Source organism: Oncorhynchus kisutch, linkage group LG16 (assembly GCF_002021735.2).
Source record: "Oncorhynchus kisutch isolate 150728-3 linkage group LG16, Okis_V2, whole genome shotgun sequence".
Classification (NCBI taxonomy): domain Eukaryota; kingdom Metazoa; phylum Chordata; class Actinopteri; order Salmoniformes; family Salmonidae; genus Oncorhynchus; species Oncorhynchus kisutch.
The window spans coordinates 3,688,908-3,714,458 of NC_034189.2; the positions used below are offsets into that span (position 1 = coordinate 3,688,908).

Sequence of the window (25,551 nt, forward strand, 5' to 3'; positions counted from 1 at the left end):
TATTATTATTGTTATTGTTATTATTGTTATTATTATTGTTATTATTGTTATTATTGTTGTTATTATTATTGTTATTATTGTTATTATTATTATTATTGTTATTATTATTGTTATTATTGTTATTATTATTGTTGTTATTATTGTTATTGTTATTGTTATTGTTATTGTTATTGTTACTATTAGTATTAGTATTATTATTGTTGTTATTGGTATTATTATTGTTATTATTATTATTATTGTTATTATTATTGTTATTATTGTTATTAGTATTGTAGTTATTGTTATTATTATTATTATTATTATTATTGTTATTATTATTGTTGTTATTGTTATTGTAGTTATTATTATTATTATTATTATTATTATTATTGTTATTATTGTTATTGTTATTATTGTTATTATTCTTGTAGTTATTATTATTGTTATTATTATTGTAGTTATTATTATTGTTATTATTGTTATTATTATTATTATTGTTATTATTGTTATTATTATTGTTGTTATTATTGTTGTTATTATTGTTATTATTATTGTTATTGTTACTATTAGTATTATTATTGTTGTTATTGGTATTATTATTATTGTTGTTATTATTATTATTATTATTATTAGTGTCACACCCTGCATAAAGCAGAAATAGACATGTATCTCCCCCTGGGATTTGGCCATCTGAGCACTACCCTCCCCCCTGGGATTTGGCCATCTTGCCACTACCCTCCCCCCTGGGATTTGGCCATCTGAGCACTACCCTCCCCCCTGGGACTTGGCCATCTTGGCACTACTAGAGGGGAGGACAGGAAAGAGACGATGAAATCAAATCAAACTGGAAACGTGTGTGTGTGTGTGTGTGTGTGTGTGTGTGTGTGTGTGTGTGTGTGTGTGTGTGTGTGTGTGTGTCTGTGTGTGTGTGTGGGTTCATGTTTTCAGTAGTCTTTTGATAAGGCAGTATAATAGCTCTGGAAAAGCCAAGGCTGTCTGAGATAGAAACAGACTGAGTTTACTAAGGTGAGAATGATGGTGAGAATGATGATGACAACTAAATGGGCTCCATGAGTGGTGCAGTGGTCTAAGACACTGTATCTCAGTGCAAGAGGCGTCACTGCAGTACCTGGTTCGAATCCAGGCTGCATCACATCTGGCTGTGATTGGGAGTCCCATAGGGTGGCACACAATTGGCCCAGCTTCGTCTGGGTTTGACAGACCAGGTATTCACCCTGCACACTCTAATTGACGAACATACAAACCGAAACAAAGGCAAAGTCTTCTCATGCTTTGTTGATTTCAAAAAAGCCTTAGACTCAATTTGCCATGAGTGTCTGCTATACAAATTGATGGAAAGTGGTGTTGGGGGAAAAACATACAACATTATAAAATCCATGTACACAAACAACAAGTGTGTGGTTAAAATTGGCAAAAAAAACACACACATTTCTTTCCACAAGGCCGTGGGGTGAGACAGGGATGCAGCTTAAGCCCCCCCCTCTTTAACAAACACAACTTTTCAAAGGTTTGGAGTCACTTAGAAATATCCTTGTTTTTGAAATACATGTTAAAAAATGTCCAAATTGATCAGAAATACAGTGTAGCTGGAAACGTCTGATTTTGAAACTCGTACAACGCTGTGTACTACTCCCTTCACAGAACAGCGCAAACTGTCTCTAACCAGAATAGAAAGAGGAGTGGGAGGCCCCGGTGCACAACTGAGCAAGAGGACAAGTACATGAGAGTGTCTAGTTTGAGAAAACCGACACCTCACAAGTCCTCAACTGGCAGCTTCATTAAATAGTACCCACAAAACACCAGTCTCAACGTCAACAGAGAAGAGGTGACTCTGGGATGCTGGCCTTCTAGGCAGAGTTGCAAAGAAAAAGCCATATCTCAGACTGGCCAATAAAAATAAAATATTAAGATGGGCAAAAGAACACAGACACTGGACAGAGGAACTCTGCCTAGAAGGCCAGCATCTCGGAGTCGCCTCTTCACTGTTGACGTTGAGACTGGTGTTTTGTGGGTACTATTTAATGAAGCTGCCAGTTGAGGACTTGTGAGGCGTCTGTTTCTCAAACTAAACACTAATGTACTTGTCCTCTTGCAAAGTTGTGCACCGGGGCCTCCCAATCCTCTTTCTATTCTGGTTAGAGCCAGTTTGCGCTGTTCTGTGAAGGGAGTAGTACACAGCGTTGTACGAGATCTTCTGTTTCTTGGCAAGATCTCACATGGAATAGCCTTCATTTCTCAGAACAAGAATAGACTAACGAGTTTCAGGAGAAAATTCTTTGTTTCTGTCCATTTGGAGCCTGTAATCGAACCCAAAAATGCTGATGCTCCAGATACTCAACTAGTCTAAAGAAGGCCAGTTTTACTGTTTCTTTAATCAGAACAACAGTTTTCAGCTGTGCTAACATCCTTTCAAAAGGGGTTTCTAATGATCAATTATGCTTTTAAAATGATAAACTTGGATTAGCTAACACAACGTGCCATTGGAACAGGAGTGATAGTTGCTGATAATGGGCCTCTGTATGCCTATGTAGATATTCCATTCAAAATCAGCTGTTTCCAGCTACAATAGTCATTTACAACATTAACAATGTCTACACTGTATTTCTGATCAATTTGGTGTTATTTTAATGGGCGAAAAATGCACTTTTCTTTAAAAAACAAGGACATTTCTAAGTGACCCAAAGCTTTTGAATGGTAGTGTATATATCAGCTAATTGGCGAGGGCACTAGAACAGTCTGCAGCACCCAGCCTCACGCTACTAGAATCTGAAGTCAAATGTCTACTGTAAATGTCTACTGTAAATGTCTACTAAACATCAGCGCCACAGGTAACTTCCCCAAAGCTGTAAACGATTTGAGAGACAAAACAAGAAGGGCCTTCTATGCCATCAAAAGGAACATACAATTCAACATACCAATTAGGATCTGGCTAAAAATACTTGAATCAGTTATAGAACCCATTGCCATTTATGGTTGTGAGGTCTGGAGTCCGCTCACCAACCCAAAATTCACAAAATGGGACAAGCACCAAATTGAGACTCTGCTGCAGAATTCTGCAAAAATCTCCTCCGTGTACAACGTAAAACACCAAATAATGCCTGCAGAGCAGAATTAGGCCGATACCCACTAATTATCAAAATCAAGAAAAGAGCCATTCAATTTTATAACAACCCAAAAGGAAGCGATTCCCAAACCATCCATAACAAAGCCATCAACTACAGAGAGATGAACCTGGAGAAGATTCCCCTAAGCAAGCTGTTCTTGGGGCTCTGTTCACAAACACAAACACACCCCACAGAGCCCCAGGACAGAAACACAATTAGACCCAACCAAATCATGAGAAAATTAACAGAATTACTTGACACGTTGGAAAGAATTTACAAAAAAATAGAGCAGACTAGAATTCTATTTTGCCCTAAACAGAGAGTACACAGTGGCAGAATACCTGACCACTGTGACTGACCCAAAACTAAATAAATATTTTACTATGTACAGACTCAGTGAGCATAGCCTTGCTATTGAGAAAGGCTGCCGAAGGCAGACCTGGCTCTCAAGAGAAGACAGGCTATGTGCACACTGACCACAAAATGAGGTGGAAACTGAGCTGCACTTCCTAACCTCCTGTCAAAATTTGGTCATAAAATTTGATCTGATCTTCATCTAAGTCACAACAATAGACAAATACCGTGTGCTTAAACTAATAACAAATTATTGTATTTTTCTTGTCTATTTTGAATAGATAATTTAAACATTCACAGGCTGGAAAAAGTATGTGAACCATTCGACTTCTCCAACCAGCTATTTGGAGTCAGGAGTCAGCTAACCTGGAGTCAGGAGTCAACTAACCTGGAGTCAGGAGTCAGCTAACCTGGAGTCCAATCAATGAGACGAGATTGGAGATGTTGGTTTGAGCTGCCTTGCTCTATAAAAAACACTCACAATATTTGAGTTTGCTATTCACAAGAAGTATTGCCTGATGTGAACCATGCCTCGAACAAAAGAGATCTCAGAAAACCTAAGATTAAGAATTGTTGACTTCCATAAAGACGGAAAGGGTTAGAAAAGTATCTCTAAAAGCCTTGATGTTCATCAGTCCACGGTAAGACAAATTGTCTATAAATGGAGAAGGTTCTGCACTGTTGCTACTCTCCCTTGGAGTGGCCGTCCTGCAAAGATGACTGCAAGAGCACAGCACAGAATGTTCAATGAGGTTAAGAAGAATCCTAGAGTGTCAGCTAAAGACTTACAGAAATCTCTGGAACATGCTAACATCTCTGTTGAAGAGTCTACGATACGTAAAACACTAAACAAGAATGGTGTTCATGGGAGGACACCACGGAAGAAACCACTGCTGTCCAAAAAAACATTGCTATAAGGGCACAAGGCGAGACCCAGATGCAGACACAGGAGGCAGATGGTTAGAGTCCAAGATGTTTATTAACAATCCAAAAGGGGTAGGCAAGAGGTCAAAACCAGTTCAGAGTCCAGGAGGTACAGAATGGCAAAGAGGCTCGAGGTCAGGGCAGAATCAAGAGAATCACATAACAGGTGAAACAGATCAGGGCTGAAGAATTGCTGAATTGCTGCACGTCTGAAGTTCACAAAAGAGCACCTGGATGTTCCAAAAATATTCTGTGGACAGATTAAATTAAAGTTAAATTGTTTGGAAGGAAGGAACACACAACACTAAGTGTGGAGAGAGAAAAGGCACAGCACACCAACATCAGAACCTCATCCCAACTGTAAAGCATGGTGGAGGGAGCATCGTGGTTTGGGGCTGCTTTGCTGCCTCAGGGCCATGGACAGCTAGCTATCATCGACGGAAAAATGAATTCCCAAGTTTACAAGACATTTAGCAGGAGAATGTAAGGCTATCTGTCCGCCAATTGAAGCTCAACAGAAGTTTGATGATGCAACAGGACAACGACCCAAAACACAGAAGTAAATCAACAACAGAATGGCTTCAAAAGAAGAAAATACGCCTTCTGGAGTGGCCCGGTCAGAGTCCTGACCTCAACCCGATTGGTTAAAGCAGGTAGCCTAGTGGTTAGAGCAGGTAGCCTGGTGGTTAGAGCCTAGTGGTTAGAGCAGGTAGCCTAGTGGTTAGAGCAGGTAGCCTAGTGGTTAGAGACAGGTAGCCTAGTGGTTAGAGCAGGTAGCCTAGTGGTTAAAGCAGGTAGCCTAGTGGTTAGAGCAGGTAGCCTGGTGGTTAGAGCCTAGTGGTTAGAGCAGGTAGCCTAGTGGTTAGAGACAGGTAGCCTAGTGGTTAGAGCAGGTAGCCTAGGGGTTAGAGCAGGTAGCCTAGTGGTTAGAGCAGCTAGCCTAGTGGTTAGAGCCTAGTGGTTAGAGCAGGTAGCCTAGTGGTCAGAGCAGCTTGCCTAGTGGTTAGAGCAGGTAGCCTAGTGGTTAGAGCAGGTAGCCTAGTGGTTAGAGCAGGTAGCCTAGTGATTAGAGCAGGTAGCCTAGTGGTTAGAGCAGGTAGCCTAGTAGTTAGAGCAGAAGCCTAGTGGTTAGAGCAGGTAGCCTAGTGATTAGAGCAGGTAGCCTAGTGGTTAGAGCAGGTAGCCTAGTAGTTAGAGCAGAAGCCTAGTGGTTAGAGCAGGTAGCCTAGTGGTTAGAGCAGGTAGCCTAGTGATTAGAGCAGGTAGCCTAGTGGTTAGAGCAGGTAGCCTAGTAGTTAGAGCAGAAGCCTAGTGGTTAGAGCAGGTAGCCTAGTGGTTAGAGCAGGTAGCCTAGTAGTTAGAGCAGAAGCCTAGTGGTTAGAGCAGGTAGCCTAGTAGTTAGAGCAGAAGCCTAGTAGTTAGAGCAGAAGCCTAGTGGTTAGAGCGTTGGGACAGTAACCGAAAGTTTGCTGGATTGAATTTTTGTATTTTACCTTTATTTAACTAGGCAAGTCAGTTAAGAACAAATTCTTATTTTCAATGATGGCCTAGGAACAGTGGGTTAACTGCCTGTTCAGGGGCAGAACGACAGGTTTGTATCTTGTCAGCTCGGGGGTTTGAACGGGGGTTTGAACTTGCAACCTTCCGGTTACTAGTCCAACGCTCTAACCACTAGGCTACTCTGCCGAGCTGAATCCCTGAGCTGACAAGATAAAAACAAATCTGTTGTTCTGCTCCCTGAACAAGGCAGTTAACCCCACTGTTTCCCCGGTAGGCATCTCATTGTAAATAAGAATTGGTTCTTAACTGACTGAGCCTCGTTAAATTAATCAGTAAACAATTAGAGAGAGAGTGTGAGATACAGTTCCAGAGACTCTAGAGTAAACAGAGACTAAACAGAGTTTCCAGAGACTCTAGAGTAAACAGAAACTAAACAGAGTTTCCAGAGACTCTAGAGTAAACAGAAACTAAACAGAGTTTCCAGAGACTCTAGAGTAAACAGAGACTAAACAGAGTTTCCAGAGACTCTAGAGTAAACAGAAACTAAACTAAACAGAGTTTCCAGAGACTCTAGAGTAAACAGAGACTAAACAGAGTTTCCAGAGACTCTAGAGTAAACAGAGACTAAACTAAACAGAGTTTCCAGAGACTCTAGAGTAAACAGAGACTAAACTAAACAGAGTTTCCAGAGACTCTAGAGTAAACAGAAACTAAACAGAGTTTTCAGAGACTCTAGAGTAAACAGAGACTAAACAGAGTTTTCAGAGACTCTAGAGTAAACAGAGACTAAACTAAACAGAGTTTCCAGAGACTCTAGAGTAAACAGAGACTAAACAGAGTTTTCAGAGACTCTAGAGTAAACAGAGACTAAACAGAGTTTTCAGAGACTCTAGAGTAAACAGAGACTAAACTAAACAGAGTTTCCAGAGACTCTAGAGTAAACAGAAACTAAACAGAGTTTCCAGAGACTCTAGAGTAAACAGAAACTAAACAGAGTTTCCAGAGACTCTAGAGTAAACAGAAACTAAACAGAGTTTCCAGAGACTCTAGAGTAAACAGAGACTAAACTAAACAGAGTTTCCAGAGACTCTAGAGTAAACAGAAACTAAACAGAGTTTCCAGAGACTCTAGAGTAAACAGAAACTAAACAGAGTTTCCAGAGACTCTAGAGTAAACAGAGACTAAACTAAACAGAGTTTCCAGAGACTCTAGAGTAAACAGAGACTAAACTAAACAGAGTTTCCAGAGACTCTAGAGTAAACAGAAACTAAACAGAGTTTCCAGAGATTCTAGAGTAAACAGAGACTAAACTAAACAGAGTTTCCAGAGACTCTAGAGTAAACAGAAACTAAACAGAGTTTCCAGAGACTCTAGAGTAAACAGAGACTAAACTAAACAGAGTTTCCAGAGACTCTAGAGTAAACAGAAACTAAACAGAGTTTCCAGAGACTCTAGAGTAAACAGAGACTAAACTAAACAGAGTTTCCAGAGACTCTAGAGTAAACAGAAACTAAACAGAGTTTCCAGAGACTCTAGAGTAAACAGAGACTAAACTAAACAGAGTTTCCAGAGACTCTAGAGTAAACAGAAACTAAACAGAGTTTCCAGAGACTCTAGAGTAAACAGAAACTAAACAGAGTTTTCAGAGTAGAACTATGCACTGCTGTTACATGGACACAGTGCCACCAGAAGTATCTGTAGGGCTGTTCAGTGTCGGTCCTGGAGGACCCAAACACGTCTGGTTTTCATCATCTCTTTCTAATAAGGGACTCATTTCTACCTGGGACCAACAGGCTACTACCAGGTTGAAACAACAAAGAAAACTTTTTTTTTTTCAGCCCTCCAGGACCGACATTGAACAGCCCTGAGTAGAGTCTAGATTAGAGGCAAAAACCTAGTTTCTATAAAAACTCTCCAGCCATCTTTACTCTTTCAGATAGACCCACCGTCACCGCCCAAACCCCTACAGTCACAGTCACCACAGGCCACGCCCCCGTCTCCACGGCGACCACCGTCATGGCCCCGCCTCACCTGGAATCAGTTAGCAGTCAGGAGGACGGAACAGAGTACCTGTGGCTGTCACACTGCCAGAGCAAGACACCACACAGGTACACACACACACACACACACCTGTACACACACACAGACAGACCGAAGCACGAACACACCACAGGAGGTTGGTGGCACCTTAATTTGGGGAGGACGGGGCTCGTGGTAATGACTGGACCGGAATCAGTGGAATGGTATCAAATACATCAAACACGTGGTTTCCATGGTTTCCAGGTGTTTAATGCCATTCCATTCGCTACGTTACGGCCATTATTATGATGCTCCTCCCCTCAGCAGCCTCCTGTGACACACACACACACACATACAAATACACACACACACACACACACATAGAGATACACACGCACATACACACATACAGATACACACACATATATACACACACATACACACACACGCACATACACACATACAGATAGACACACACACACACACACATAGAGATACACAAACACACACACACACAGGTCACTTGTCAGAAGAGAGTTATCAAAATCATGTTGATAATGTCTTGTCTTGTTACAGAATTACTTCATTTCAAAATAAAAGTGTTTCAGAATAATAGTCCTCCTGGTTTGTATTTCTCTGTTTCAGGCCTCCAGGTAGTTCCTACCACTCCACCTCCTCTGACACAACAGACTACAATGAAAACACTCTCCCATCCCACTGGCCTCCTCCCTCTTCTTCCTCCTCCTCCTCTTCCTCACCCTCCTCCCTCGCTAAAGGCCTCCCCCATCACCCCCACACCGGCCCCTGGGCCGTCACCACGGAGACCAACACTTTTAGCCAATCGCAGGACAGCGTGTTAACCCCTGAACTCCATAGGGGCTGGACTAGGGGTCACCCGTCCCCCCACCCGAGAAAACACTCCCTCCAGCTGCAGGCTGTGTCTCTCCCTCCCATCTGTCATGACATGGTCTTCAACACAGGGATAAGCACTATAAACACTAAATCACACAGTTTGAATTCTAATAGCAACACAACTTACCAGGTACCCTCCTCTACTCCTACCGCAAGGTGAGCACTTATTGTTTTGTGTTTGTCTTTTTTTAAACTAGCAAATATTCTAACAGTCTGTTTACTGTTTACACGTATTGTTTGTTTGCTCTTATCCAGAGCGTCTTAAAAATAGATCATTCATCTTTATGTATTTAGTGAGATGTCTGTGATTGATTTGATTGATTGTTCATTTGTTGCTAATTATTCTCTCTCTCTCTCCCTCCCTCCCTCTGTCCCTCCGTCCATCCACCCATCCACCCCCAGCTCACCCATACCAGGTCAGGGTGACTCCTCCACCCCTCCACCACGCCCCCCCAAACCCCTGGTCTCTGCCCCAGCCGAGGTGTCTTCTCTGGCCACTCTGTCGGCCTCACTCCACCGGTCTGCTTCGGAACCAGAGAGGAGCTATGGAGGAGGAAGAGGTAGAGGAGGAGAAGGACAGGGAGGAAGGGGAGAAAGAGGCAACAATCCCAGAGCACCTCGTTGTAACACTATAGCTACCTCACACACAGGTGAGAGACACACACACACACACACACACACACACACACACACACACACACAGGTGAGAGACACACACACACACACAGGTGAGAGACACTCATCCACACACACACAGATACAGAAACACCACACAATCACGCTATGTCTGATGTGTGTGTGTGTGTGTGTGTGTGTGTGTGTGTGTGTGTGTGTGTGTGTGTGTGTTTGTTTGTTTGTTTGTTTGTTTGTTTGTTTACGGGCACAGGTTCCCAGCAGAGCTATGCTGTACCAAGGTCCTTCTCTGACCAGACCAGAGCCAGCATGTTTGAGTTTAGCGACAGCTACAACAGCTACTTTGTGAGTACATTAGCAGTTTTGCATTTTTTATAACTATCAATGCAGAAGATATGTTACTAATATAGACCAACAAAGGGTTCCTCAACTAGCTAGCTACTAAGATACTATAATGTATGTTACTAATATAGACCAACAAAGAATTCAACAACTAGCTAGCTAGCTACTAGGATACTATAATATATGTTACTAATATAGACCAACAAAGGGTTCCTCAACTAGCTAGCTACTAAGATACTATAATGTATGTTACTAATATAGACCAACAAAGAATTCAACAACTAGCTAGCTACTAGGATACTATAATATATGTTACTAATATAGACCAACAAAGGGTTCCTCAACTAGCTAGCTACTAAGATACTATAATGTATGTTACTAATATAGACCAACAAAGAATTCAACAACTAGCTAGCTACTAGGATACTATAATATATGTTACTAATATAGACCAACAAAGGGTTCATCAACTAGCTAGTTACTAGGATACTAAAAGATTTGCTCAGTGCGACAATAGCAGGCTTTTCGTTGAAGCTCAGTGTTAAATTAACATTTCCTTATCATCATAACTAAGCCAATATGACAACAACGTTGATGAAAATGTACTAATCATCTTGATTGGAAGTACACAACACACTCCCTGCTTCTCATCATGTGCCAGCCGGCTGTTACCGAGAGCCACATACCAGATGTTGAACAGGGTTGTTAGCATTCGGGGGAAAAAAGTAAAATTTTATAGGAGACTACTACTAAAGTAGGAGACTACAGCTGAATATCTAGGCATCGGACAAGTAGGAGACTACAGCTGAATATCTAGGCATCGGACAAGTAGGAGACTACAGCTGAATATCTAGGCATCGGACAAGTAGGAGACTACAGCTGAATATCTAGGCATCGGACAAGTAGGAGACTACAGCTGAATATCTAGGCATCGGACAAGTAGGAGACTACAGCTGAATATCTAGGCATCGGACAAGTAGGAGACTACAGCTGAATATCTAGGCATCGGACAAGTAGGAGACTACAGCTGAATATCTAGGCGTCGGACAAGTAGGAGACTACAGCTGAATATCTAGGCATCGGACAAGTAGGAGACTACAGCTGAATATCTAGGCATCGGACAAGTAGGAGACTACAGCTGAATATCTAGGCATCGGACAAGTAGGAGACTACAGCTGAATATCTAGGCATCGGACAAGTAGGAGACTACAGCTGAATATCTAGGCATCGGACAAGTAGGAGACTACAGCTGAATATCTAGGCATCGGACAAGTAGGAGACTACAGCTGAATATCTAGGCATCGGACAAGTAGGAGACTACAGCTGAATATCTAGGCATCGGACAAGTAGGAGACTACAGCTGAATATCTAGGCATCGGACAAGTAGGAGACTACAGCTGAATATCTAGGCATCGGACAAGTAGGAGCTACAGCTGAATATCTAGGCATCGGACAAGTAGGAGACTACAGCTGAATATCTAGGCATCGGACAAGTAGGAGACCACATAAACTGACCATGAGACTTGCCACCTTTCGGACTGAATAAGTTTATAGGGACAAAAGTTTAGATTAAATGTATAATTTATCACTCTCAAATGTCAATAAAGAAACCTTTTTGTAGCATTTCTGACAATGCAAATATATTTTTCAGCCAAAACTCAAGAGATCTAACACCGGGTCAAGCAACTCGGTTGCTCGACAACAACACAGCTGCACTAGGCTGACCAATCATAAGAAGTGGATGAGAACCAACCTAGGCTACTGCAGATACAAAAAGGGTTCCCCATTGGAGAACCCTTTTGGGTTCCATGTATAACCCTCTGTGGAAAGGGTTCTACATGGAACCCGAAGGGGTTTTACCTGAAACCAAAAAGGGTTCTTCAAAAGGTTCTCCTATGTGGACAGCCAAAGAACCCTTTTTGGTTCCAGATAGCACCTTTTTTTCTAAGATTGTAGCTAGCTAAATGGTGGAATTCAAGCTGAGGTTAATCAAAAATGCTCAAATATATTTTGATTAGCTATGTAGCTAGCATCAGTCAGCTGAAATCTAGCTAGCTAACGAACAGGCATAGAATGGTAGATATCTATATTTGATTATGAAAAGTTTTTACACAAATTACTTCAGCCATTAGCTAGCTAGCTAGCTAGGGCCAGACAACAACAGCTGACCTCGACACAGAAGCTAGCTTACGTTAGCTCTCGTTCCAAATGCTGTTCCTACATGTTTGTTCTCTCCACAAAACTAACAGCAAAATTGTCACACTGTTACCTTACAATACATGCAATAGGCTTTTGCAATACTAGCTAGCTACTCCATAGTCCAAACTACGGTAAGAGCTAGCCACAGGTGTGAGCAATCTACCAAGTACACTCAAACTGTTGTGATTAGAATGCTTATTTAGAATGTCCAGTTACAATTGACGCAACAGTTAGCGTTTGAGCTAGACACACCTTTTTTCACATTCGCCATTTTGGACAAACACAGTCGCCATTTTGAACAAACACGGTCCACTCTGAGCCGTTCAGTGTTGTTGTTTATGTATGTAGCTAGTGAGCTAAGCTGTAGCATTTAACAATGTCTTTCAAAAGAAGCCAACTCACAAGTGTGGAAATTCTGGATTTTTTTTTTTACAATTCTGACAATGAGTCTGAGTATGAAAGTCAGAAATCAGATTCTGACAGTGACAGAGAGGAGCTGCCCCCTAAGCTTATAGCCATTTGAGAACCCTGAATCTGAGGACCCTTTGAAGATGCTGGTGGTGATGGAGGCAGACCAACAGTGGATGAAGTACGGGAGGTCTGTGGTAGCTGGAAGGCCGCCAGCCATTTCATCCTTCCTGGCCCTGCTGTTTGTGTTGACGAGTCCCAGGAGGGATTGCAACACCCCTTGCCATTTCCCTCTGAGGCAGAGTGCTTCAATCTGTCTATGACAGAGGAGCTGGTGGGAGACATAGTGGAGGAGACCAATCACTATGCCTTGGAGCTACAGGAAAAGAAAGAGCCAGGAGTGAGTGGGAAACTCGCTAAATGGGGGACAACCACAATTAGTGAAATGTATACCCTCCTGGTGCCAGTCCTTCTCATGGGGATAGTAAAGAAGAACTTCCTAAGAGAATACCGGAGCACAGATGCTATGTTTGCAACTCCCTTCTTTGCCACCCCGTCAACAAGGCTACTGCCAGCCTAAATGACCCGTTACTCAAAATAAGAAATGTTCTTAACAGCCTGACATCAGCATTTGATCGATCGGGTCTTTGTGCCGTACAAGGACGTATGTATTGATGATGTCCCTGATGTCCCTGATGTCTCTGATGTCCCTGATGTCTCTGATGTCCCTGATGTCTCTGAAGTCCCTGATGTCTCTGATGTCCCTGATGTCCGCCAATATATTCCCTCCAAAAAAGGCATAGGGGGTCAAGGTCTTTATCATGTGCGACGTGAAGACAGGATTTGTCCGGGACATTATAGTTTACACAGGGTCCACCACTGACATCCAGCATTATGAGGGGCTTGGGGCGTCCGGGTCCGTGGTGATGACCATACTGGCTCCTCATCTCAGCAAGGGACACACTTTGTATGTGTGGACAATTGGTGCAAAAGTCCCACAGTCTTCCAGCATCTGATCTCCAACAGTCCAGTCGAACAGGAAGGGGATGTCGGAAGCAGGAACAGGAAGATGCAGAAGGGGGAGGGGGGGGTGGAGTTCAAGTAGAATGATCAACAGCTGGCAGTAAAGTGGCATGACAAACGAGATGTCCATGTCCTCTCCACTGTCCATACAGCAACCATGTCGGCCACAGGGAAGGTGGACCACCTGACGGGAGAGAGAAAGATCAAACCAGACTGTGTGCTTGACTATAACCTCAAAATAGGCGCGGTGGATACGGTGGCCATGATAAACAGCTAGGAATGTGGTCTGAGACGATACGTTTCCCATCTGATCGACACTGCTGCCCTCAATGGCTACATGGTTCACCGCCGACTAAACAGGTCAGGTGATTACTGAACAAGGCTTCTGATTGGACTGCTGTTCACATACAAATAACGTACAAGTTCCATTGTGCAATTATAGTGACATGATCACTACCCACCTACCCACTCCCTCATCCTACCCACTGCCTCACCCTCTACACTCCCTCATCCTACCCACTCCCTCATCCTACCCACTGCCTCACCCTCTACACTCCCTCATCCTACCCACTGCCTCATCACCCTCTCCACTCCCTCATCCTACCCACTCCCTCATCCTACCCACTGCCTCACCCTCTACACTCCCTCATCCTACCCACTGCCTCACCCTCTACACTCCCTCATCCTACCCACTCCCTCATCCTACCCACTGCCTCACCCTCTACACTCCCTCATCCTACCCACTGCCTCATCACCCTCTCCACTCCCTCATCCTACCCACTCCCTCATCCTACCCACTGCCTCACCCTCTACACTCCCTCATCCTACCCACTGCCTCACCCTCTACACTCCCTCATCCTACCCACTCCCTCATCCTACCCACTGCCTCACCCTCTACACTCCCTCATCCTACCCACTGCCTCATCACCCTCTCCACTCCCTCATCCTACCCACTCCCTCACCCTCTACACTCCCTCATCCTACCCACTGCCTCACCCTCTACACTCCCTCATCCTACCCACTGCCTCACCCTCTACACTCCCTCATCCTACCCACTCCCTCATCCTACCCACTGCCTCATCACCCTCTCCACTCCCTCATCCTACCCACTCCCTCATCCTACCCACTGCCTCACCCTCTACACTCCCTCATCCTACCCACTGCCTCATCACCCTCTCCACTCCCTCATCCTACCCACTCCCTCATCCTACCCACTGCCTCACCCTCTACACTCCCTCATCCTACCCACTGCCTCACCCTCTACACTCCTCATCCTACCCACTCCCTCATCCGACCCACTGCCTCATCACCCTCTCCACCTCCCTCATCCTACCCACTCCCTCATCACCCTCATCCACTGCCTCATCACCCTCTCCACTCCTCATCCTACCACTCCCTCATCACCCTCTCCACTGCCTCATCCTACCCACTCCCTCATCACCGTCTCCACTCCCTCATCACCCTCTCCACTCCCTCATTCTACCCACTGCCTCATCACCCTCTCACCTCCCTCATCCTACCCACTCCCTCATCACCCTCCCCACTGCCTCATCACCCTCTCCACTCCCTCATCACCCTCTCCACTCCCTCATCACCCTCTCCACTCCCTCATCCTACCCACTGCCTCATCACCCTCTCCATCCCTCATCACCCTCTCCACTCCCTCATCCTACCCACTCCCTCATCCTACCCACCTGCCTCATCACCCTCTCCACTCCCTCATCACCCTCTCCACTCCCTCATCCTACCCACTCCCTCATCCTACCACTCCCTCATCCTACCCACTGCCTCATCACCCTCTCCACTCCCTCATCCTACCCACTCCCTCATCACCCTCTCCACTGCCTCATCCTACCCACTGCCTCATCACCCTCTCCACTCCCTCATCCTACCCACTGCCTCATCACCCTCTCCACTCCCTCATCCTACCCACTGCCTCATCACCCTCTCCACTCCCTCATCCTACCCACTGCCTCATCACCCTCTCCACTCCGTCATCCTACCCACTCCCTCATCCTACCCACTCCCTCATCACCCTCTCCACTCCCTCATCCTACCCACTCCACTCCCTCATCCTACCCACTGCCTCATCACCCTCTCCACTCCCTCATCTCCCTCTCCACTCCCTCATCACCCTCTCCACTCCCTCATCACCCTCTCCACTCCCTCATCCTACCCACTGCCTCATCACCCTCTCCACTCCCTCATCACCCTCTCCACTCCCTCATCCTACCCACTCCCTCATCCTACCCACTCCCTCATCACCCTCTCCACTCCCTCATCCTACCCACTCCACTCCCTCATCCTACCCACTGCCTCATCACCCTCTCCACTCCCTCATCTCCCTCTCCACTCCCTCATCACCCTCTCCACTCCCTCATCACCCTCTCCACTCCCTCATCCTACCCACTGCCTCATCACCCTCTCCACTCCCTCATCACCCTCTCCACTCCCTCATCCTACCCACTCCCTCATCCTACCCACTGCCTCATCACCCTCTCCACTCCCTCATCCTACCCACTCCACTCCCTCATCCTACCCACTGCCTCATCACCCTCTCCACTCCCTCATCCTACCCACTGCCTCATCACTCTCATCACCCTCTCCACTCCCTCATCCTACCCACTCCCTCATCCTACCCACTGCCTCATCACCCTCTCCACTCCCTCATCCTACCCCATCTCTACCCACTCCCTCATTCTACCCACTCCCTCATCCTACCCACTGCCTCATCACCCTCTCCACTCCCTCATCCTACCCACTCCCTCATCACCCTCTCCACTGCCTCATCACCCTCTCCACTCCCTCATCCTACCCACTCCCTCATCACCCTCTCCACTGCCTCATCCTACCCACTGCCTCATCACCCTCTCCACTCCCTCATCCTACCCACTGCCTCATCACCCTCTCCACGCCCTCATCCTACCCACTGCCTCATCACCCTCTCCACTCCCTCATCCTACCCACTCCCTCATCACCCCACAACTCTGCCATCGATAACCACCGTACTCTACCAACTAAGCCAGTCTCTGTCGTTCATTTATACGACCTTGAAAAGTCAATGACTTAAAAAAATATATCTTTCACTTGGCTTTCAATGCGAATTGAGTCCTACTGTATTTTACAATGTAAAACTGTTGCAATTAATTGAGCTTCTTCTTCCTTCTGAAAACTGCAGACAACTACTTTTTTGACCGTTCTAAATTTTACAAGTACCTAAAATAAACCGTTCAAAATGTATTTTAGCTATTAGAGGGCAGCAGCCAGCAGACCAGGATTCAAACCAGCAACCCTTGGCAGTTATGTAAGCACACCAGCTGTGCCATTAAGACACAGACCTCTTGGCAGAGGACAAATTAAAGGTTACAAATGAACAATTACATACGTTGATTGGCGAAAAGAAAAATAAACTTTGCACGTGGAAATGTTATCTGTGTTATCCTTACGATATCTGGTGTAATTAAAAACATCAAACTACGTTTTAAGTAGTAGAACTAGGGATTGGTTTGAAGCAGAAAAAGAAAGATTCCTACGAGCACCACAATGTCTACTCTGTCAATGCTCTACTGATTCCTACGAGCACCACAATGTCTACTCCGTCAATGCTCTACTGATTCCTACGAGCACCACAATGTCTACTCTGTCAATGCTCTACTGATTCCTACGAGCACCACAATGTCTACTCTGTCAATGCTCTACTGATTCCTACGAGCACCACAATGTCTACTCTGTCAATGCTCTACTGATTCCTACGAGCACCACAATGTCTACTCTGTCAATGCTCTACTGATTCCTACGAGCACCACAATGTCTACTCCGTCAATGCTCTACTGATTCCTACGAGCACCACAATGTCTACTCTGTCAATGCTCTACTGATTCCTACGAGCACCACAATGTCTACTCTGTCAATGCTCTACTGATTCCTACGAGCACCACAATGTCTACTCTGTCAATGCTCTACTGATTCCTACGAGCACCACAATGTCTACTCCGTCAATGCTCTACTGATTCCTACGAGCACCACAATGTCTACTCTGTCAATGCTGTACTGATTCCTACGAGCACCACAATGTCTACTCTGTCAATGCTGTACTGATTCCTACGAGCACCACAATGTCTACTCTGTCAATGCTCTACTGATTCCTACGAGCACCACAATGTCTACTCTGTCAATGCTCTACTGATTCCTACGAGCACCACAATGTCTACTCTGTCAATGCTCTACTGATTCCTACGAGCACCACAATGTCTACTCTGTCAATGCTCTACTGATTCCTACGAGCACCACAATGTCTACTCTGTCAATGCTCTACTGATTCCTACGAGCACCACAATGTCTACTCCGTCAATGCTCTACTGATTCCTACGAGCACCACAATGTCTACTCCGTCAATGCTCTACCAAGATTTTCCAGCACACAGCTTTGACCTACGACAGTAGCTTTGTTGGTCTATTGTATATGTGCATGCAGGTTGCTTAGGATTCAAACCTTCTAAAACAGCCTAATTCCTACTCTTCAGAGGAAAATTTACAGTGCCCCCCCCCCCACCAGACACACACACACTTTTTCCTCATTTTATTGTGTTACAGCCTGAATTTAAATTGGATTAAATTGAGATTTTGTGTCACTGACCTACACATAATAGTTCATGTTTACAAATGAATTAAATATGAAAAGCTGAAATGTCTTGAGTCATTTCACCTAATATAATTTTGCCCAATGTTTTGATTTGTTTAAAAAAAATTGAAATATCCAATAAATGTCGTTCCACTTCATGATTATGTCCCACTTGTTGTTGATTCTTCACAAAAAAATACAGTTTTATATCTTTATGTTTGAACTCTGAAATGTGGCAAAAGGTCGCAAAGTTCAAGGGGGCCGAATACTTTCGCAAGGCACTGTATATATATATATACACTATCGTTCAAAAGTTTGGGGTCATTTATAAATGTCTTTGTCTTTGAAAGATTTAATCATCCATTAAAATAACATCAAATTGATCAGAAATACAGTGTAGACATTGTTAATGTTGTAAATGACTATAGTAGCTAGAAACGGCTGATTTTTTATGGAATATCTACATAGGTGTCCTGAGGGCCATTATTATCAGCAACCATCAGTCCTGTGTTCCAATGACACTTTGTGTTAGCTAATCCAAGTTTATCATTTTAAAAGGATAATTGATCATTAGAAACCCCTTTTGAAAGGATGTTAGCACAGCTGAAAACTGTTGTTCTGATTAAAGAAGCAATAAAACTGGCCTTCTTTAGACTAGTTGAGTATCTGGAGCATCAGCATGTGTGAGTTCAATTATAGGCTCAAAATGACCAGAAACAAAGACCTTTCTTCTGAAACTCGTCAGTCTTTTCGTTCTGAGAAATGAAGGCTATTCCATGCGAGAAATTGCCAAGAAACTGAAGATCTGGTACAACGCTCGGGAGCCCTAGGTATTGTGGTGCTGGAAAACCTTGGTAGAGCATGGGTGGAGTAGGCATTGTGGTGCTTACGAGAATCTTCTTTAGTTTTCAGCTTCAGACCAATGCCTACTTCTCACTTAAAATAGTTCACCTTTCTCATCTGTCTCTCTCTCCCCCTCTCTCTCTGCCCCCCCCCCCCCCCCACCCCACCAGATGAATAAAGGCATGGTACCATTAGGTGAAATGTGTCCGGGAAAGGGAGATATCGATGAGAACTATGTTCCCATGAAGGCTACCGACACCTCCCTCGTCTCCCTACCTCCTCCCTCCTTCCCCGACCCCACCTCCCTCATCTCCCTACCTCCTCCCTCCTTCCCCGACCCCACCTCCCTCATCTCCCTACCTCCCCCCTCCTTCCCCGACCCCACCTCCCTCGTCTCCCTACCTCCCCCCTCCTTCCCTGACCCCACCTCCCTCGTCTCCCTACCTCCCCCACTCCTTCCCCGACCCCACCTCCCAGGACCCTAACTATGTCACTATGACCCCATGCCCTGGAGAATTGCCTTCTCTGGGGAGACAGGTACCCCCGCCTGCACACCTGGGGTTCCGCTCCTCCCCCCACAACCCCCACACACGCCCCTCTCGCAGACACACCACTGGGGGAGGAGGGGGAGACACCCAACCACCACCCATTCACCGCAACCTCAAACCCCGGAAAGGTAAGTGTTTATGTATGGAAGGGTGTCCATACCATCCATGCTGCTATACCATCCATGCAGCTATACCATCCCATGCTGCTATACCATCCATGCTGCTATACCATCCATGCAGCTATACCATCCATGCAGCTATACCATCCATGCAGCTATACCATCCATGCTGCTATACCATCCATGCTGATATACCATCCATGCAGCTATACCATCCATGCAGCTATACCATCCATGCTGCTATACCATCCATGCTGCTATACCATCCATGCTGATATACCATCCATGCAGCTATACCATCCATGCTGCTATACCATCCATGCTGCTATACCATCCATGCTGCTATACCATCCATGCAGCTATACCATCCATGCTGCTATACCATCCATGCTGCTATACCATCCATGTCTGCTTACCATCATGTGTTTATGTACAGCATATGCAGCAGCCAGTGGCTGTTAGTCTGCTGTACAGGCTGATAGTCTGCTGTACAGGCTGATAGTCTGCTGTACAGGCTGTTAGTCTGCTGTACAGGCTGTTAGTCTGCTGTACAGGCTGTTAGTCTGCTGTACAGGCTGTTAGCCTGCTGTACAGGCTGTTAGTCTGCTGTACAGGCTGATAGTCTGCTGTACAGGCTGATAGTCTGCTGTACAGGCTGTTAGTCTGCTGTACAGGCTGTTAGCCTGCTGTACAGGCTGATAGTCTGCTGTACAGGCTGATAGTCTGTTGTACAGGCTGTTAGTCTGCTGTACAGGCTGATAGTCTGCTGTACAGGCTGATAGTCTGTTGTACAGGCTGTTAGTCTGCTGTACAGGCTGATAGTCTGCTCTGCTGTACAGGCTGATAGTCTGCTCTGCTGTGCAGGCTGTTAGTCTGCTGTATAGGCTGATAGTCTGCTCTGCTGTACAGGCTGATAGTCTGCTCTACTGTACAGGCTGTTAGTCTGCTGTACAGGCTGTTAGTCTGCTCTGCAGGTTGATAGTCTGCTCTGCTGTACAGGCTGTTAGTCTGCTGTACAGGATGATAGTCTGCTGTACCGGCTGTTAGTCTGCTCTGCTGTACAGGCTGATAGTCTGCTGTACAGGCTTATAGTCTGCTGTACAGGCTGTTAGTCTGCTCTGCTGTGCAGGCTGTTAGTCTGCTGTACAGGCTGATAGTCTGCTGTACAGGCTGATAGTCTGCTGTGCAGGCTGTTAGTCTGCTGTGCAGGCTGATAGTCTGCTGTACAGGCTGATAGTCTGCTGTACAGGCTGATAGTCTGCTCTGCTGTACAGGCTGTTAGTCTGCTGTACAGGCTGATAGTCTGCTGTACAGGCTGATAGTCTGCTGTACAGGCTGATAGTCTGCTGTACAGGCTGATAGTCTGCTGTACAGGCTGTTAGTCTGCTGTACAGGCTGATAGTCTGCTGTACAGGCTGATAGTCTGCTGTGCAGGCTGATAGTCTGCTGTGCAGGCTGTTAGTCTGCTGTGCAGGCTGTTTGGACTGGTGTTGGTTTGGTCGTTCTCCATTTTGCTTTAAAGGTGTTCACTGCTTTGGGGTTCCTTGGTGTTTTAGTGTGAATCAACGTTGCTTTATTGTGCTGCTTCACAGCTTTAACCTACCGTCTTCCTCCTGGTCTCTGTGGTGGGAAGCCGTGTGTTCTGATGTCGCTGTTGTCATTAGGCACTTCTGATCGTTGATGGGTGTCGTGCTCTGGGGGTGATGTCATCGGGTCAAAGGTTATCTGTCCAGTGGTGTTGTCTCGGGCTTCAACTGCTTCTATGTTTGTTTGATCTGGGTCTTGTGTTTGACGGACACTGATGTGCACATGAAATCAAAAATCTGTACATCTAGACATTGTTTTATGTTGAACGAATCAGGTTTCAGCCCCATGTCCCTCCACCCAAAACCCCTGGGCTTGGAGAGAACTGACTCACAGACTGTTGGAGAGTTCACACGGGCAAGGAGATGTCGGGGTATGTACTAGCCACACGACAGGGCTATAAGCAGTGACATAAAGGAAATGTCAATTCATATGTAGTGGTGTTGTTGTACAGTGTTTGTGTGTGTGTGTTGTTCCCAGGTGAGTGCCTCTCCTTGGTCCTGCACTACGTCTATCCTTCTTCCTCTCTCTCCCTCTCTTCCTCCCTCTCTTTCCCTCCCTCCCCCTCTCTTCCTCCTTCTCCTTGGTCCTGCCTATACTGCACTACGTCTATCCTTCTTCCTCTCTCTCTTCCTCTTCCTCTCTCTCCCTTCCTCTTCCTCTCTCTCCCTTCCTCTTTCTCCCTCCCTCTCCCTCTCTTCCTCCCTCTCCTTCCCTCCCTCCCTCGCTCCCTCTCTTCCTCCTTCCCTCCCTCTCACCGTCTCTCCCTCTCTTCCTCTCCTTCCCTCTCTCCCTCTCTCCCTACCTCTCTTCCTCCTTCTCCATCCCTCCCACTACCCCTTCTCTCTCTGTTACTCCCATCCTAGTATGATGTAGTGACTGGGTCTCCCTGGTCCACACTAGTGTTGAATAATGTAGCTAATGTAATGATCCTGGGTTAGCTAGCAGGACTAATGATCCTGGGTTAGCTAGCAGGACTAATGATCCTGGGTTAGCTAGCAGGACTAATGATCCTGAGTTAGCTAGCAGGACTAATATCCCTGAGTTAGCTAGCAGGACTAATATCCCTGAGTTAGCTAGCAGGACTAATGTCCCTGAGTTAGCTAGCAGGACTAATGTCCCTGAGTTAGCTAGCAGGACTAATGTCCCTGAGTTAGCTAGCAGGACTAATGTCCCTGAGTTAGCTAGCAGGATTAATGTCCCTGAGTAAGCTAGCAGGACTAAAGACCCTGAGTTAGCTAGCAGGACTAATGTCCCTGAGTTAGCTAGCAGGACTAATGTCCCTGAGTTAGCTAGCAGGATTGATGTCCCTGAGTTAGCTAGCAGGACTAAATACCCTGAGTTAGCTAGCATGACTAATGTCCCTGAGTTAGCTAGCAGGACTACACTGGTGTTAATCAGTTAATCAAATTTTATTGGCCACATCCTGTACACTTGGCTAGCAGATGTTATTGTGAGTGTAGTGAAATGCTTATGCTTCTAGATCTGACAGTGCAGCAGTAACTAACAGGTAATATCTAACAAATTCCACAACAAAACCTAATACACACAAACTAGTAAAGGAATGGGATGAGAATATACAAGTATAAAATATATGGATGAGCAGTGACAGAGCGGCTAAGATGCAATAGATAGTAAAGAATTGATATTGAAGGATACAGTATATACAGTGGGGAGAACAAGTATTTGATACACTGCCGGTTTTGCAGGTTTTCCTACTTACAAAGCATGTAGAGGTCTGTAATTTTTATCATAGGTACACTTCAACTGTGAGAGACGGAATCTAAAACAAAAATCCAGAAAATCACATTTGTATGATTTTTAAGTAATTAATTAGCATTTTATTGCGTGACATAAGTATTTGATACATCAGAAAAGCAGACCTTAATATTTGGTACAGAAACCTTTGTTTGCAATTACAGAGATCATACGTTTCCTGTAGTTCTTGACCATACTTGTTCTCCCCACTGTACATATGAGATGAAAAATGTGAGATATGTAAACATTATTAAAGTGGCTAGTGTTCCATTTATTAAAGTGGCCAATGATATCAACGTTGTAGGTAGTCAGCCGTCTCTCTGTGCCAGCAGTGGCTGTTTAACAGTCTGATGGCCTTGAGATAGAAGCTGTTTTTTAGTCTCTCGGTCCCTGACCTCGCCTTCTGGATGGAAGTGGGGTGAACAGGCAGTGGCTCGGGTGGTTGTTGTCTTTGATGATATTTTTGGCCTTCCTGTGACATCGGGTGGTGTAGGTGTCCTGGAGGGCAGGTAGTTTGTCCCCGGTGATGCGTTGTGCAGACCTCACTACCCTCTGGAGAGCCTTACAGTTGTGGGCGGAGCAGTTGCCGTACCAGGCGGTGATACAGCCTGACAGGATGCTCTCAATTGTGCATCTGTAAAGTTTAGTGAGGGTTTTCGGTGACAAGCCACATTTTTTCAGCCTCCTCAGGTTGAAGAGGAGCTGTTGCGCTGTTGCACCTTCTTCACCACGCTGTCTGTGTGGGTGGACCATTTCAGTGTGTCGCTGATACAGTGCCTTGCGAAAGTATTCGGCCCCATTGAACTTTGCGACCTTTTGCCACATTTCAGGCTTCAAACATAAAGATATAAAACTGTATTTTTTTGTGAAGAATCAACAACAAGTGGGACACAATCATGAAGTGGAACGACATTTATTGGATATTTCAAACTTTTTTAACAAATCAAAAACTGAAAAATTGGGCGTGCAAAATTATTATGTATGTACGCCTTGGAACTTAAAACTTTCCACCTTCTCTACTGCGGTCCTGTCGATGTGGATAAGAGGGGGGTGCTCCCTCTGCTGTTTACTGAAGTCCACTATCATCTCTTTTGTTTTGTTGACGTTGAGTGAGAGGTTATTTTCCTGACACCACACTCTGAGTGCCCTCACCTCCTCCCTGTAGGCTGTCTCGTCATTGTTGGTAATCAAGCCCACCACTGTAGTGTCGTCTGCAAACTTGATGATTGAGTTGGAGGCGTGCGTGGCCACGCTGTCATAGGTAATCAAGGAGTACAGGAGAGGGCTGAGAATGCACCTTTGCGGGGCCCCAATGTTGAGGATCAGCGGGGTAGAGATGTTGATACCTACCTTCACCACCTGGGGGCGGCCCGTCAGAAAGTCCAGGACCCAGTTGCACAGGGTGGGGTTGAGACCCAGTGCCTCAAGCTTCATGATGAGTTTTAAAGGGTACTATGGTGTTGAATGCTGAGCTGTCGTCAATGAACAGCATTCTTACATAGGTATTCCTCTTGTCCAGATGGGTTAGTGCAGTGTGCAGTGTGGTGGCGATTGCATCGTCTGTGGACCTATTGGGGTGGTAAGCAAATTGGAGTGGGTCTAAGGGTGATAGGTAGGTGGAGGTGATATGATCCTTGACTAGTCTCTCAAAGCATTTCATGATGAGAGGAAGTGAGTGCAATGGGGCGATAGTCATTTAGTAAAGTTACCTTAGCTTTCTTGGGAACAGGAACAATGGTGGCCCTCTTGAAGCATGTGGGAACAGCAGATTGGGATAAGGATTGATTTAATATGTCCGTAAACACACCAGCCAGCTGGTCATCTGGGCCTGCAGCCTTGCAAGGGTTAACAAGTTTAAACGTTTTACTCACGTCGGCCACAGAGAAAGAGAGCCCACAGTCTGTGGTTTCGGGCCGTGTCAGAGGCACTGTATTGTCTTCAAAGCGAGCAAAGAAGTTGTTTAATTTGTCTGGAAGCAAGACGTCGACGCAACGGGGCTGGTTTTCGTTTTGAAGTCCGTGATCGACTGTAAACTCTGCCACATACGTCTCGTGTTTGAGCCGTTGGAATTGCGACTCTACTTTGTCTCTATACTGAATACCTTACGGAGGGAATAACAATACTATTTGTATTTGGCCATGTTTCCAGTCACCTTGCCATGATTTAAATGCAGTGTTACGTGCTTTCAGTTTTTGCACGAATGCTGCCATCAATCCATGGTTTCTGGTTAGGGAAGGTTTTAATAGTCACAGTGGGTACGACATCTCCTATACACTTCCTTATAAACTCGCTCACCGAGTCAACGTATACGTCAATGTTATTGGCTATCCGGAACATATCCCAGTCCACGTGATCAAAGCAATCTTGAAGCGTGGAATCCGATTGGTCAGACCAGCGTTGGATAGACCTGAGCACGGGCATTTCCTGTTTTAGTTTCTGCCTATAGGAGTGGAGCAACAAGATGGAGTCATGGTCAGATTTGCCAAAAGGAGGGCGGGGGGGGGGGGCCTTGTATGCATCGCGGAAGTTAGAGTAGCAATGGTTGAGTGTGTTACTCGCTCGTGTACTGCAATCGATATGCTGATAGAATTTAGGTAGCCTTGTTTTCAGATTAGCTTTGTTAAAATCCCCAGCTACAATAAATGCAGCCTCAGGATATGG

At 45.3% G+C, this 25,551-nt stretch overlaps 1 protein-coding gene across 1 annotated transcript in view; it reads left to right on the top strand.

Moving 5' to 3' along the window:
• The window catches only part of LOC109884661 (GRB2-associated-binding protein 1-like), a 67,195-nt gene that overhangs the window by 36,761 nt on the left and 4,883 nt on the right, over positions 1-25,551 (top strand). The window contains exons 4-11 of the mRNA XM_031793056.1: positions 7,819-7,990; positions 8,547-8,969; positions 9,216-9,463; positions 9,700-9,791; positions 19,052-19,240; positions 19,290-19,557; positions 21,410-21,515; positions 22,009-22,015. Coding sequence (XP_031648916.1) covers positions 7,819-7,990; positions 8,547-8,969; positions 9,216-9,463; positions 9,700-9,791; positions 19,052-19,240; positions 19,290-19,557; positions 21,410-21,515; positions 22,009-22,015 — 1,505 coding nt within the window. The remainder of the gene's footprint in view (positions 1-7,818; positions 7,991-8,546; positions 8,970-9,215; positions 9,464-9,699; positions 9,792-19,051; positions 19,241-19,289; positions 19,558-21,409; positions 21,516-22,008; positions 22,016-25,551) is intronic.